Source organism: Schistocerca nitens, chromosome 1, assembly GCF_023898315.1.
Source record: "Schistocerca nitens isolate TAMUIC-IGC-003100 chromosome 1, iqSchNite1.1, whole genome shotgun sequence".
Lineage (NCBI taxonomy): Eukaryota > Metazoa > Arthropoda > Insecta > Orthoptera > Acrididae > Schistocerca > Schistocerca nitens.
In genome coordinates, this window is record NC_064614.1 from 204659416 (window position 1) to 204675330 (window position 15915).

A 15915-nucleotide genomic window follows, 5' to 3' on the forward strand; every position below is an offset into this window, starting at 1 on the left:
GTCTGACTGTACTTATCATTGCCGTAAATTGTTATGCTTGGCTACTTGGAGACCATTTGCAGCCATTCATGGACTTCATGTTCCCACACAATGATGAAATTGCCACTGGTCCAGAACAGTTCTGGCAACACTTTCACAATTACGGATGGCTGTGGAGGCAGCGTAGCTCAGTATTTCTCAGGAGACCTCCGACAATTTGTTGAGTCGTGCCATGTTGAGTTGCTGCACTAAGTCAGGCAAAAGGTGGTCTGACATGGTATTAGGAGGTATCCCACAGCATTCGTCACCTCAGTGTATGACTGCCGGAAGAGAAAGGAGTGGCACAAAGAAAACAAGCCCCACTTATCAGTCACAGGTCAGCCAGGCATCTGTGCTTTCTATGAAAGCAGAGCCGACACATGATCATAGGGGTCGCCGATCCCTTCTAGTGTGATGAGGGCCATAATCTAACTCCGTGATGGAACAATGTTAGTGTCTTCACTCATTTCAAAATGAGGAGGAAAAATAATAAGCAACACACACCACACAATATTCAGCAAGGGCTAACACACAAGTGCTTGCTTACGTTCCCAGTGTTGTAAATGAGGTAATTCAAGTGCAACATCTACTGGTGTATGATGCAACCTCAGTTCGAAATATATGCCACCTAAAACTGTCACAGTGTCCACGTTATACCAACTTTTGAACTTCAGCTAGCAGACAAACGTGTTTTTCTGTGTTCTAAGATACTAAGTCCCATGGCTGAGTTCTAAGTTGCATTGCATGGCATGTATATTATACAGACCTTTCAATCGTCCACAATTGGTGCGACACCAGAGCATTGAGTGCATTCGTATGACATCGTATTGTCACACACATCATTAGGCTTTGCCCAATGATGTGAAACACAGAAGTAGCTGTAAATTTGTTACATTTTTTATATTTACGAGGTGTGTTCAATAAGTACGGTGATTTTATATTTTTATGATAAAATATTTATTTATTCATCAATATTCATGTTGTCCCCTTCAAAGTAATCCCCCTCTGATACAATACACTAGTGCCAACGCTTTCTTCCAATCCTCAATGCACTTGCTCATAAGCACTTTTTCGTACAGCCTTGAGTACTTCCAGCGATACAGTTTTTATTTCCTCAATTGTTAAAAATCTTCAGAGTTCCCTTCAGTTCTGGGAACTGGAAAAAGTCACAGGGGCCCAAATCCAGCAAATATGGTGGCTGAGGCAGGATTGTCGGGTTGTTTTTGGCCAAAAAATCTCTCAAGCAATGATGAATGAGTACTTGCAGTGTAGTGATGCAAAAGCCATGAACTGTTTTTCTAAAATTCCGGATGTTTTTTTGCATATTGCTTCTCACAAACAGAGCACAATATCAAGGTTATACTCCTTATTGCTCGTACGACCTTGAGACAAAAATTCATGACGCATACACCACGGTAATTGGAGAGAGGAACAAAATAAAAATAAAAAAATAAATAACAGTGAGAAACACTGACATTTGATCAAACTTGGCATGCTTTTTTTGGTCTTCGTGCTCTGGGATGCTCCCATTGGAACAACTGGGCTTTGGTTTCGACGTAAACCCAATTCAAGAGCTCCTGAGCAATGCTCATGCGATCGTTCTTCCGATCAAAATCGAGAAGTTTTGGAACAAACTTCGCTGACACACATCTCATGCCCAAGACATTCGAAAAAATTGCATGACATGACTCAAATGATATGCCAACAGTCTTAGCAACTTCTCTTACAGTAATTTGGCGATTTTCCAAAACAATTTTCTTCACAGCTTCAACGTTATCATCTGTAGTTGATGTGCTGGGGCATCCAGAGCAAGGTTTGTCACTGAAATCTTCTCAGCCATCTTGGAAGAGCTTGTACCACTAGTAAATTTTTTTTTCCCTCTTTCTTTCTTTCTTTCTTTCTTAGAGCGCACTCACCATATGCCACTGTCTACATTTCAAGTGTTTTAGAGCACTTGATTCCATTTTTCACACAAAATTTGATGCAAATTTCTTGCTCCATTTTTTGATAATAATAAAAAATCGGTGAGCGCACTGAAACCCATCTAACCTTTCTATCTGTCAAAAACAAAAGAAGTATGTGTACATTTGAAACTGTGAACATATGTTCGGGACAAGCGTGGGGGGGGGGAGATCGACAATTGAATGTACGTTGCCCGCGCAATTTGAAGTCACCTTACTTTTTGAACAGCCCTTGTATATGGTGAAAATGAAGATATTTTAAACCATCTCTGATAAAATGATAAAATAATTCATCTGTATGCAATTCACTATGGAGCAGCATTTAGTAGGTAATTTTGAGTTTTCACATTTTGAGGCAGAATTCGCATTTATTGCAAATGAGAATTTTTCCTGACTATTTATGTGCCAATTTATAGCACAATCCCACTAAATTTTTATTTATTCAGCTATCTGTATACTACAAAGGACTTATCATCATCTTAGCATTTAATGTTTGAAAAAATGTTTACTCTTTGCTTCTAGCAGTTCTATCTTAAGTTGTCAGATTCAATGGTGACATTTTCTGTACCACTATCTAAGCCAAAATGCTGAAATAACAGCACACACTATTTTGCATGTGCTGGAACAACCCTTGGCTTTGTTGTGTAATACTTGTATAATTATATATAGACAGATCACTATGATGGACACAATTGTGAATCTACTAACTATCGGTTTTGATTAATTTATGATTATCTTCATTTAAAATGTTAATAAAGCAGTCACCTGCAATTTTACAGTCATTAGTAACTTTCTAATAAATTTCAATATTTTAATTTGTCTTCAACAAAATAAAGTTTTAGCATACCTTGTACGCTTTCTCCACATTTCCATCCATGCAGTGCTGCAGCATTTCTTTAATAAGTAATGGATGTGGTTCATCACATACCTAAAAAGCATAATAATCTGTCAGAACATAAAGACCTCTACATTCTACTGTCACCCCTAAATTAGTAGCAGTTTATATTTTTAGCATAGTTGTCTTGCGCAGCATAAATGACTGAAAATGCAAGATAATGATTTGAAAATACCTCACCATAAACAAATTACCAAACAGAATACAGAGTAATCCTATAACCAAGTCTGCTATAGTGTTGATATTACAGTGGAAACTCCAGGTAAGAATATCAACAATGTAGGAAAAGACAGATTGCTGCTTACCATGACGAAGACACATCATGTTCCAGAAACGCACAATAGAAAGATACTCACATACAGCTTTTGGCCATAGTCTTCGTCCGTAAAATTCGCGCGTGCACACGCACACGCACACACACCCACAAAACTGTCAACTCCAGCATTTCGGGCCAAACAAAACTACTGGTAAGTACTTAAAGAGCATGTCATACCATATAATTATTTAATAACAGTAATACTAAAGAGCAACATGAAACGAGATGAACACATCATTATTAGGAAGAGGTACATGGAAGACTTGTCCAAAGGGTTGTAAATGATATTGTATACACAACACTAGTGACATCATTCTTAGAGTATTGCTCCAGTATTTGGAGTCCTTATCAACTAGGGAAAATGCAAAGAGAGAATTCACAGATGCCGATATTAAAGTGTAGCAGTGATAATCAAGAAGCAAAATGAGAATCTTTGAATAAAAGGTGGTAACATTTTCAATAACAAAGTTTTGCATCACCTCAGTTCCGAGAGTTCCGGAACCTGTACAGAAAATTGGGAGAGGGATCAACATAAACATTTCCGCCCTTTTTATTGCTCATGAAAACCACACATTGCATGTTGTACCCCCACACAGTGTGACCTTCAGAGCTGGTGGTCCAGATTGCTGTATACACTAGTATCTCTTGCACTGAAGCATCCCTGTATTCATCATGGCATACTATTCACAAGTTCGTCAAGGCACTGTTGGTCCAGATTGTCCCACTTGTCAATGGCGATTCGGCATGGATCCCTCAGATTGGTTGGTGGGTCACATCGTGCATAAACAGCCCTTTTCAATCCATGCCAGGCATGTTTGATAGGATTCATGTCTGGAGAACATGCTGGACACTCTAGTCGAGCGATGTTATCCTGAAGGAAGTCATTCACAAGATGTGCACGACGGGGGCGTGAATTGTCGTACATGAAGACGAATGCCTCGCCAATATGGTTGCACTATCGGTCGGAGGATGGCATTCACGTATTGTACAGCCATTACGGCGCCTTCCATGACCACCAGTGGTGTTCGTTGGCCTTACTTTTGCTACCCCAAAACAGCAGGGAACCTCCACCTTGCTGCACTCGTTGGACACTGTGTTTAAGGTGTTCAGCCTGACCGGGTTGCCTCCAAATACATATCCAACGATTGTCTGGTTGAAGGCATATGCGACACTCATCAGTGAAGAGAACATGATGCCATTCCTATGCAATCCATTTGGCATGTTGCTGGGCCCATCTGTACCATGCTGCATGTCGTGGTTGCAAAGATGGACCTCACCATGGACGTCAGGAGTGAACTTGTGCTTCATGCAGCCTATTGTACACAGTTTGAGTCTTAACAAAACGTCCTGTGGCTGCACGAAAAGCATTATTTAACATGGTGGCATCGCTGTCAGGGTTGCTCCAAGCCATAATCCGTAGGTAGTGGTCATCCACTGCAGTAGTAGCCCTTGGGGTGCCAGAGCGTGGCATGTCATCGACAGTTCCTGTCTCTCTGTATCTCCTCCATGTCCGAACAACATCGCTTCGGTTCACTCCAAGACAGCTGAACACTTCCCTTGCTGAGAGCCCTTCCTGGCACAAAGTAACAATGCAGACGAGCTCGAACTGTGATATTGACCATCTAGGCATGGTTGAACTACAACACGAGCCGTGTACCTCCTTTCGGGTGGAATGACTGGAACTGACCGGCTGTCAGACCCCCTATGTCTAATAGGTGCTGCTCATGCATGGTTGTTTACATCTTTGGGCAAGTTTAGTGACATCTCTGAGCAGTCAAAGCGACTGTATCTGTGATACAATATCCACAGTCAACGTCTATCTTCAGAAGTTCTGGGAACTGGGGTGATGCAAAACTTTTTTTGATGTGTGTATGTCGAGCAAAATTAAAGAACTGGAATGCAAGGAAAACTGTGCAACCATTCTACCATCAACATAGTTCGAGGAGATTATATAAAAGTAAGTCACACATTATTATTGCAGGTCAATTAACTTTTATTGAATGTTGCACTAAACTTCAAAGTGACACAGATACAGTACAATATCTTTTGAACAATCTCTATAAACAATGGTTGGAAAGTTCTACTAAGCAACCAATTACTTGACAAGAGAAATCGCTTCTCGGTTGCAGAGCCATCGAAGAATAGCTATGCGAATGTCATCATTGGAACCCCCCCCCCCCCCTCCCGAAGGGATTCTTTCAGCTTGGCGGAAATATGGAAATCCCACACTGAAAGATGTTCCTTCCTCATTAGCATCACTGTCTGTGCAGCCTTGGTCAAACTGTTCGCACCATTTCACTATAACTGGATGCAACATTCGGAATTTCACCATGAATCTAGGTGCATTTAGATGCTTTACCCACAAGAATCTTACTGTCCTGCACACTTCAACTATGGAGTACATTTCCAGTTGCCACACCATTTCACTCCCACACCTGTACAACAGCAGAACCATGCCTGCAGGAAATCCAAAACATGTGCTCTCTTCTGACAATAAGCCACTCCTGTAGTGCGATTGTCTTAGCATGGGATGACATGTAATTCACTTTCTCAAGCCCCTACATATATCACATAAGGATCATGATAATAAGATAAGAGAGATTATGGTGTGCAGGGGCATATAGAAAATAATCATCCTCTTACTCTGTATGTAAATGGAATAGGACGCAAAACTGCTAGAATCATTATGAAGTATTCTCTGTCACGCGCTGTACAGTGGCGTGTGTGTGTGTGTGTGTGTGTGTGTGTGTGTGTGTGTGTGTGTGAGCGCGCGCGTCTAAATACATGTTTTATAGGAAAATACATTAATGACTCTGTAGTGAGAGTACAATAAAATACCTAACTTGAAAACATTTTCACTGCTGACATGTCCAAATCCATTAAATGTTGACTGCAAGTTGTTAAATGCTTGACGCATGTCTCCCTGTGCTGTGAACACAATTGCCTCCAGTCCATCATCTGTGTAGGAGACCTAGAAAAAACACACATACACTAAAAGTACTAATCACATGTACAATTACTTAACAACAATCTCATGTAAATTGTGGAAGATGTTTCTTACCCCTTCCTTCTGGCAAACCTCAATAACTTTGGCAAGAATCTGAGCATCATTAAGTTTGCCAAATCGCAACACAGCACACCGAGACTGTATTGGTTCTATGATTTTTTCACTGTTGTTACATGCTAACGCAAATCGTGTTGTTTTACTGTACAACTCCATTGTACGCCTCAGAGCCTGCTGAGCACCTTCTGTCATACTGTAACAGAAAGTTATTACTTTTTAATGTAGAGTCGCCATGAACATCAGTCCTTCAATTTTTATGAATAATGTGCATATTATAAAATTATTCCACATTTTATGAAAGACTTCCTTATTTTATCTTGTTTATATGTAAGCATTTCTTTTCTCTTTGCATTCCAAATACACCATAGTGCTAGCTTTCTATCCAGAGGAATGGGTGGTACTGTGAGGGACTATTCATTGTAGTAAACTTTTTTTTTTTTAATCGAACATGGAATGGAAACATTATACTCTAGATAAGTGACTCTTTTTAATGCTAAACAATGTTACCACCTGCAGCAAATCGCATGTGGTGATGAAGTTTTGGAAGAAGCTATAAAACTTACCAGTACATAGGGTCTAATTCAAACAAAGTATGGCAGTCAGGCATGTGGCTGGAATGCAAGATATTGATGGTTTACGTATTTAAGAAAGCAAAATTAGTTGATGCCACCACTTTCTAAAGGTTAAAAAAAAATAAAAAATAAAAAAAAATAAACATTTAGACTGTGAAACATTTAATAATACTGTACAGTGGGTGCAGACTCTGTACTGAAAACATATAAAATTAAAATTAATCTCTCTGCGAAATCATAGTTCAGTTATTGGTATATATTTGCATTCCAGAAAGCTTTCAGTCACTGGATTAAAAAACTATTTGCACTGAGTGACACAGATTAAAGTTTGTGCCACGCTGATGGAGACGAGACCCGAATTACTGGTTTGCATTATGAAACAAGATTCATTAACTTATAGTTACAACTGGGGAGGCACCTCCAACTTTTTATCCATACGGAGCACAACAAAATTTTACTTACAGTTTAAGAAAGAAAGTGGATGCAAATATTTTAAAAAATTACAATTTACATAATTCAGACAGGCTGGTTTGGTGATGTATTGGTGTGTCTAGGTCCAGATGGCACAGGTTGTGATGTAATGATTTGCAAGTTGTGTATGTTGTGCTCAACATGTTCTGTCACTGGGTGGGTCAGCTTTGTTCTTGGTCACAGTTTCGCAGTGTGCATTCATTGGATGAGCAGCTGGTTTGCGATGGTGCCCATGTAAAACACTGTACAGAAGTTACAGCAGAGTTAGTGTATGTGATATGACTAATTCCACAGGTAGTCCTACATTCACATGTCAGAACTGGAAAAGTGCTGGGTGAGTGCATCGGCAGGTCTTTTACCCGAATCTTCCTTCTGGAATCTACCAATTTGGCCACATCTACACTCAACTCCTCGTAAATATATCCTAACCTACACCATGTGATCAAAAGTATCCGGACATCTGGCTGAAAATGACATATAAGTTTGTGGCGCCCTTCATCGGTTTTGCTGGAATTCAATATGGTGTTCGACCACCCCTGGCCTTGATGATAGCTTCCACTCTCACAGGCATACGTTCAAGCAGGTATTGGAAGGTTTCTTGTGGAATGGTAGCCCATTCTTCATGGAGTGATGCACTGAGGAGAAATATCGATGTCGATCGGCGAGGCCTGGCATGAAGTCGGCATTCCAAAACATCCCAAAGGTGTTCTGTAGGATTCAGGTCAGGACAATGTGCACGCCAGTCCATTACATGGATGTTATTATCGTGTAACCACTCAGCCACATGCCATGCATTATGAACAGGTACTCCAACGTGTTGAAAGATGCAATCACCATCCTCTAATTGCTCTTCAACAGTGGAAAGCAAGAAGGTGTTTAAAACATCAATGTAGGTCTGTGCTGTGATAGTGCCATGCAAAACAACAAAGGGTGCAACCACCCCTCCATGAAAAAAAAAAGGTCCACATTATAACACCACCGCCTCCAAATTTTGCTGTTGGCACTACACATGCTGGCAGACGATGTTCACCAGGCATTCGCCATACCCACACCCTGCCATTGGACCACCACATTATGTACCGCAATTCATCACTCCACACATTTTTCCACTGTTCAATCATCCAATGTTTACACTCCTTACACCAAGTGCGGCGTTGTTTGGCATTTACCGGTGTGATTTGTGGATTATGAGCAGCCACTCCACCACAAAATCCAAGTTTTCTCACCTTCTGCCTGTCATAGTACTTGCAGTGGATCCTGATGCAGTTTGGAATTCCTGTGTAATGGTCTGGATAGGTGTCTGCCTATTACACATTACTACCCTCTTCAACAGATGAGGTCGGCATGTATTCTTTTATACTGTATGTGTCCCTTCACGTTTCCACTTCACTATCTCATCAGAAACAGTGGTCCTAGAGATGTTTAGGAGTGTGAAATCTCACTTGTAGACATATGAAACAAGTGACACCCAATCACCTGACCATGTTTGAAGTCCGTGAGTTCTACGGTGTGTCCCATTCTGCTCTCTCACAATGTCTAATGACTACTGAGGTCACTGACATGGAGTACCTGGCAGTAGGTGGCAGCACAATGCACCTAATATGAAAAACTTATGTTTTTGGCGATGTCCAGATACTTTTGATCACATAGTGTAAGTTGGGACTCAAACCTGAAAAGTTGCCTTGTGCAAGCTATCTCTCATGCCAATATATCTCACCCAATAAGAGGACTATCCGAGAAAAAGGATCCAAGACCCAGCCCAGCACAAAGTTTTAATCTGCCATAAAGTTTAAAAAAACAGGACGTATTCCGCTGTAGAGTGGAAGATTCACCGCGGAAAATAAAAACATCGAGACAGTGATCCGCATGTGTTTGGTTGTTCGCAACCCTTTTAATATATTGGTGTGTTATCTCTGCCCAGCAACAAACACTATTTTGGTATCATAATCATCAATTTTACATGACAGAAAGATGCCACAACAAATTCAACAGTCCATCACGTACCAAGACTACAGGTGACTACATCAGAATTCTGTAGTCCAGAAGCAAATACATTGTTCATAACCTTCTCCTCCTCCTCTTGCCCCATTGGACCCTAAATCTCATTCACTACCATACTGTCACATTGTAACGACCCTCCAGTCAAAATCTGATGCCAATGAAGTACAATACTTAGAACTGAAAGCACATTTACAACGAACACCATAGCACAGCCAGAACAGAACTGAACTCCTGGACGGAGAGTGCTGTCATTTACGAACATCTGAAAGTCCAGAATGCTGCTATTTTCACATGCATCAAATTTTCCATATACACAAATGTAAGACACTTCAAGAATCTTTCAGAAATGATAAATATTCAATAACAAATAATTGCTGGTGATCAGGTTTGAGTTGGTGACCCAAAGCACATCAGCCAGCAACACCAAACACTGCCCTACACTGCATGCACCACAGTTTACAGCATTGCTCTGTCTCCTGGAGAAAAAGTGACGCGCTGTTTGTAAGTTCTCATTGGAGCTGGCTACAGCACCCTGGATCTAGATCTTCTCAACGGTCCTCTGCTGGCAGCACTGGCATGCCCACACATTCTGTTAATGTTACATCCTCTTCACTACGATGATACCTGAAGGTAGTCCCTCCCATCGAAGCTTCCAGATCATCGAGAGGGTCTTCAGTTTTCTTGAACCTCCCACTGTTGATCTGGTCTCTGGACTGCAGTAGAGCTTCATACAGAGGACAGGGACAATGCTTCGATGCTTTTGTCTTCCTGATGGCACATCATAATCCTCAACTTTGTAAGTGATGTCCAACAAGCAACAAAGGATACAATACAGACAAAAGTAGTGCTTTAGTTATTTTTGGAATACTCAAACTTTCTGCACAAGTGTAAAGAATCTGTACTAAATCTCCCTAGCTGTGTCTCACTTACCAGTGCTTGGAGTTATAATGCTACTGGCCTTGCTCCTGAGTGTCCAGGCTCAATATGCAAGCCAGCTGCCTTGCTTCTTCAGTCCTGGTGATGAAGTGTTTCACACAGTCAACCTGAGTCTAGTCTGGTTGAAATAAGAACAGTGTAACCATTATCATTTTGGTCATGTGACTGTGGGGCACAAAGAATAGTGTGAAGCCTGTAGAGTCTTTCTTCCATGTGTTGTATGCAAATGTCACGAAGGGCAATGTTGTATCCCAACCTCTGTTTGACATCAATGTACATCAACAGCATATCTGCAAGTGTCTCATCAGAAAGTTCTGTGAGGCAATTCATCTGTGTATGGTAAGCAGTTATCATCCTGTGGATGATGACGCAACATGAAATTATCTCCAAAACCTGTCTCTACTGGGAAACTTTTCCACTATCACAGATCATCACACCGTGCACTGTGCTTCAAAATGACATCTTTTACATGGAGCAGCTTTTGGAGTTTCACCAACTGGCAGTTTTGGTGACAGCATAGCTGGTAGGATAGTCAGCACAGACTATTATCCATCGATTTTTGTTTGTTGACTTCGGGAACCTCCCTAAGAGATTGATCCCAATTCAGTGGAAAGGTGTTTCTGTAGGTGGGATTGATACCAGATGCTCCGGAGGTAGCTGCAGCACGTGCTTCCACAGTTGCCTTTCCTTATAGCGGCTCCCATAGTGTCTTCGTGAATCGGTAGAGACCTTGTCAGTGATACCTACATCTGATTTAGTCTAGCCTTCACGGATCCCATGAGACCAGTTGTTGTCACGTGGTGTAAATACTTCAGGATTGCTGGCTGCTAAGCTGGATGACTAGCTACCATTTCCGCCCCATCGATTCACACTTCTTCTATAACGTTCCATTTATTAGTGGGAGCCGACTATGGTTGGTTCCTCATTCTTCAAGGATTCTATGGTTTTAAGCAATGCTGGATCATCACTCTGATCAGCAGCAATATCATTTACTGCACCAATGACTGATGTTTTGTCCACACTGCTCTGTTCCACCAAAGGATTCTTTGAAAGACAGTCAGCGACCACTTTGTATACCACTGTGGCATCGTACTCTTGAAACCTCAGTATCCATCCAGCCAGCAGACCTGGTGGATCCTTCAGGCTAGTCAGCTAGCATAGAGAATGGTGATCCATCACAACAGTAAACAGTTCGCCAAATAAATATAGTTGGAACTTGTTGATGGCCCAAAGAACCATAAGGCTCTCTTTCTCAGTTGAAGAGTAGTTCATCTCAGACTTTGAGAGAACTCTGGAAGCATAAGCTATCACCTTTTCAGCACCTTCCTGCGTTTGTACAAGAACTGCCCCTATCTCAAGCCGTTAGTATTGGTGTGAAGTTCTGCCTCATCATTCTTGCCATAAAATGCTAGAACTGGAGCAGATGTTAGCACCTCCTTAAGGGAAAGGAAGGCTCTCTTGCACCTCATTCCGTGAAAAGCTGGCACCTCCCTGCAGTACTTCTTGCAAGGGATGTACCTTAGTACAGAAGTAATTTAAGAACCATCAGTAGTACAAGCATTTTCCTAGAAAACTTCTCATCACAAATGTGACAAGGAGTCGGAAAATATGTGACTGCTCTTATTTGCTCTGGGTTGGGATGGACTCCACCATCATTCACTACATGCCCCAAAATTTTTATTTCTTGAGTAACAGAGAGGAGCCTTTTCAGATCCAGGTGAAAACCTGCAGTCTGAACACACATCAACATGGTTGTCAAAGAGGCTTAGATGTTCTTCGAATGTCTTCAAAAAGATAATGTCATCGAGATACCAAAGATATGTTGTCCACTTAAAAGTGTCTAAGCAGGTTGACCATCATATCTTTGATGGTGGCTGGTGAGTTACACAGTCCAAATAGCATAGCTTTGAACTCACAGAGGTCATCAGAAGTAATGAAAGGAATCTTTTCCCAGTCAACCTAATCAGTTTTGATTTACTAGTAATCTGTCTAAATGTCCATAGTTGAGAAATATTTTGCTCCTTTCAGGCAGTCTAAGGTGTCCAAGCAGTCCAAGGTGTCTTCAATGCATGGCAATGGATAGAAATTTTTTTGAGAATTTATTCATTTGTCAGTCAATCTAGAAATTCCATGTGCCATCCTTCTTTGTCACAAGGACCACAGCAGAGGCCAAAGGACTCTATAGAGATTCAATTATGTCACTTTGCAGCTTCTTCTCCACTTCCTCCCGGATTAACCATTATTAAACAGGTAACAAACTATTTGAGCACTGATCCCCATTGTTGATACAATGTTTTACTATAGGCTGCTTAATCTGACTTTTCTCCATTCTACATCTCAAAGCATCTAAAAAGAGAGAATGAATGGCTATCACTTACTGACATCATTCCTTGATCAGGTCACATCCCATTAGCAGTTAAGATAGCATATAGTCGGCCAAGTTCATTCCTCATGGTGTGTTCAACTGGTGGTGGAATTGATGCCAAAGATTGATACACCTCTTCTTGAACATCCTCTATTAGCTCCTAACCTAAGGAGTCGACTTTCATGGCCACTGTATTTTCTGTACTTGGTCCAACAGTTCTGGATGCAGTAAAATGCTGTATATCTTCTCTTACAACCTGGTTTATGAGGGAAGTGAAGCCACGATGGTCTTTCACAACTGCCATAGGGGTCACATTCGGTAGTCAATCATACCCCTTTCATCCAACTCTTCTGCTCCATTTCCTTCACTATTGGGTGAATTCTTCCGTTACTGCGACATCCTTTACCTAAAGAGATTGGTACATGCCTTCTGTGACTCCTTTCATAAAAAATGAGATTTTCTTCTGATTTACAATGTTGCGAAGGCCAAAACATTCTGTATGTATGACTTAGTTTGGGCCCCATTCTTTGTTGCAGCAACTGAGCTCCTCTTCGTTGTTTTTGAACCACTGCTGGGCTGTCCTGTCCACATAAAAGTACAGATTTGCCAGACACATACTGTCACCTCACCTGTCGTATAAGGTGACTTGATCAAATCCTTTCAGCCATTTCGACGGGATCTGCCGAGCATCCTTGGAAAACACTGACGGATGCCTGACATGCAGCTGGCTTGGAATCTATCCGTCTCCTGAATATATAGACCATTGGAATGATTAATGCTTGTATTCCGGTTCCTGTCCACGTAGGCAATAATTTTTGCATTGCTTAGTTGGAGCCCTGGTGATATACTCGATTCAGACTGTCTAATAGTTCTAAATGATGCCTCGTCAATGCAAATAGGAAGACCTAATGATTGTCCAACAGCAATATTTTTGAGGACAGAACCACCTTCACTACTGGATCAGTGTGGTGTGTGGGAAGCGATGAAGGACACACTAAGTTCATATCAAAATTGCAATAAACACACACATCTATACAAAAGCTAACTACTCCAAAGATCACATCACTGTTGGTGGGATGATGTATGTGTTTAAGTTCTAAAGGGGGGAGGCATCTTTCCTTCTCATCCCGACAGGAGTTATGTGCGACTTTTCTGAATTTTACCCCTTTTCCTAAACCTGAACAGCCCTTTTCCGCTGCCCCTCTCCCTTCCCCTTCAACTCTTCTGCTAAAAGAAGGGCAACTGGCTCCGAAAGTGTGAAAACTTTTAACACCTTTTATGTGTGCCCTGCCGTCAATTGGTGAGTAGATTTTTTATCCAACAAATTACATTATATTTTCAAAAATTGATTATTTTCATTAAAAATATAAAAAGTCTAATGGCATTAATTTCCTTAATATTATGAGAACACAAGCCAAAAGAAAGAAGATCTTTTAGAAAAATGCTGACATCAGCAACAAAACACACTTAACCCTTATCTGCGAAGTAATTAGAAACATATAAAATGGGTATGGGGATTCTGCCATCTAATTAACTGTTAGAATCATTGATGTGTGTGACCATCCCGCGTCACGTACAAGGATGAAATGAAATATGGAAGGAATTACAGCATATTTATGCAAGGCTTTTCAGTGAAGGAACTCCAGATTGCATTATTTAAATGGAAAAGTACTGCACCTGTCTCAGCTCATAGTGACTAACAAATGTTGAGCCTTTGTTTGGTCTGAGTGACAATTTTTTTTTTCCTTTTTAATCTTCCTCAACCTATCCCTCTCTCCTCTACAAGCAAAGCACCAGTAGCTATTAAAACTGATATAGTTGTGTCCTTTTGCGTGCCTCTATGAACAGAACTGAGTTGTGCCTCCTGAAGGCCAGTACTGGCCAGCAATTCTGCCTTACAATTTTATAGTACTCTTAAAAGATTATGACAATAGGTTTAGGTGACACCGAGAAACAGTGATAATCTCAACAAGCTTTAGGAAGTCAAGAGATCATACTCTATTATTTACTCATTATTAGTAACACCACACATTAAGAGTGTTCCAGGCTGTACTGACCCTCTAGTGGCAGTTATCATCTTTACTGTCAAGAACAGAGTTCCATTTCTAGCAGAATATGTGAATGTGGTAAGACAATTACTGTTTGTGATATATACCAGAGACGTGGGCCAGGCAACATTTTTAGCTACTTACAGCTGTTTGCAGACAGTGATATTGTATACAGGAAGATCATGTTATTAGTAAATTCTTATGAAACTAAGGCTACTATAATATGATCCACACTTGATGCAAAATTTGAAGCTGACCTTGAACATAAATGTAATGTGTGGAAAAAGACAAACATATCAGGTATCACCTCACTAGATGATTAGCGATCAGTCACAATCATCAAGCAAATAGGACTATTTGTACAGAGCAATTAAAGAATAAACACACAAATCTAGCCATGAGGAAACCGGACACTGTCAGATAGCTTTATCAGAAGAATCCTAAGGTAGTGTAATTCACTAAGGCAGTCGTCTTTTACAAAAGCATTGTTCTCAGGTGTTTTTTATATATCTTTGGCCTTATCACTTGGGATTAATGGAACAGTGGGAACATTAGAAGATCTTGTGCTTGCTTAGTCTTTGTTGTAGCGTCAGAGAAATGCTCGAGAAACTCCCTGGGAAACACTCCAAAAAATTTACTGTGAATTGTAGAGCTAGAGTTAATGTACTAACATAAGTACAAAAAGTATTAGTTCCAGCAACTCTTATGCTACATAGAGACCACAAATACTAATTTAGAGAAAGTTAGCAGCAAGCAGTGAAGGAAACAAAAGAAAAATTCGGAGTAGGTATTAAAATCCATGGAGAAGAAATAAAAACTTTGAGGTTCACCGATGACATTGTAATTCTGTCAGAGACGGCAAAGGACTTGGAAGGGCAGTTGAATGGAATGGACAGTGTCTTGAAAGGAGGATATAAGATGAACATCAACAAAAGCAAAATGAGGATAATGGAATGTAGTCAAATTAAGTCGGGTGATGCTGAGGGAATTAGATTAGGAAATGAGACACTTAAAGAAGTCGATGAGTTTTGCTACTTACAAGGGAACCTCCCATTCGCACCCCCCTCAGATTTAGTTATAAGTTGGCACAGGGATAGGCCTTGAAAAACAGAACACAGATCAATCGAGAAAACAGGAAGAAGTTGTGTGGAACTATGAAAAAAAGTAAGCAAAATATACAAACTGAGTAGTCCATGTGCAAGCTAGGCAACATCAAGGAGAGTTTCAGCTTACGAGCGCCGTGGTCCCGTGGTTAGCATGAGCAGCTG

The 15915-nt window shown here is 40.7% G+C and overlaps 1 protein-coding gene across 2 annotated transcripts in view; it reads right to left on the bottom strand.

Moving 5' to 3' along the window:
• The window catches only part of LOC126245897 (replication factor C subunit 2), a 50172-nt gene that overhangs the window by 17353 nt on the left and 16904 nt on the right, over positions 1-15915 (bottom strand). For both annotated transcript variants that reach the window (XM_049948354.1, XM_049948355.1), the window contains exons 4-6: positions 6252-6447; positions 6033-6161; positions 2827-2907 (exon numbers count right to left, since the gene is read on the bottom strand). In XM_049948354.1, the coding sequence (XP_049804311.1) occupies positions 2827-2907; positions 6033-6161; positions 6252-6447 (406 nt within the window). The remainder of the gene's footprint in view (positions 1-2826; positions 2908-6032; positions 6162-6251; positions 6448-15915) is intronic.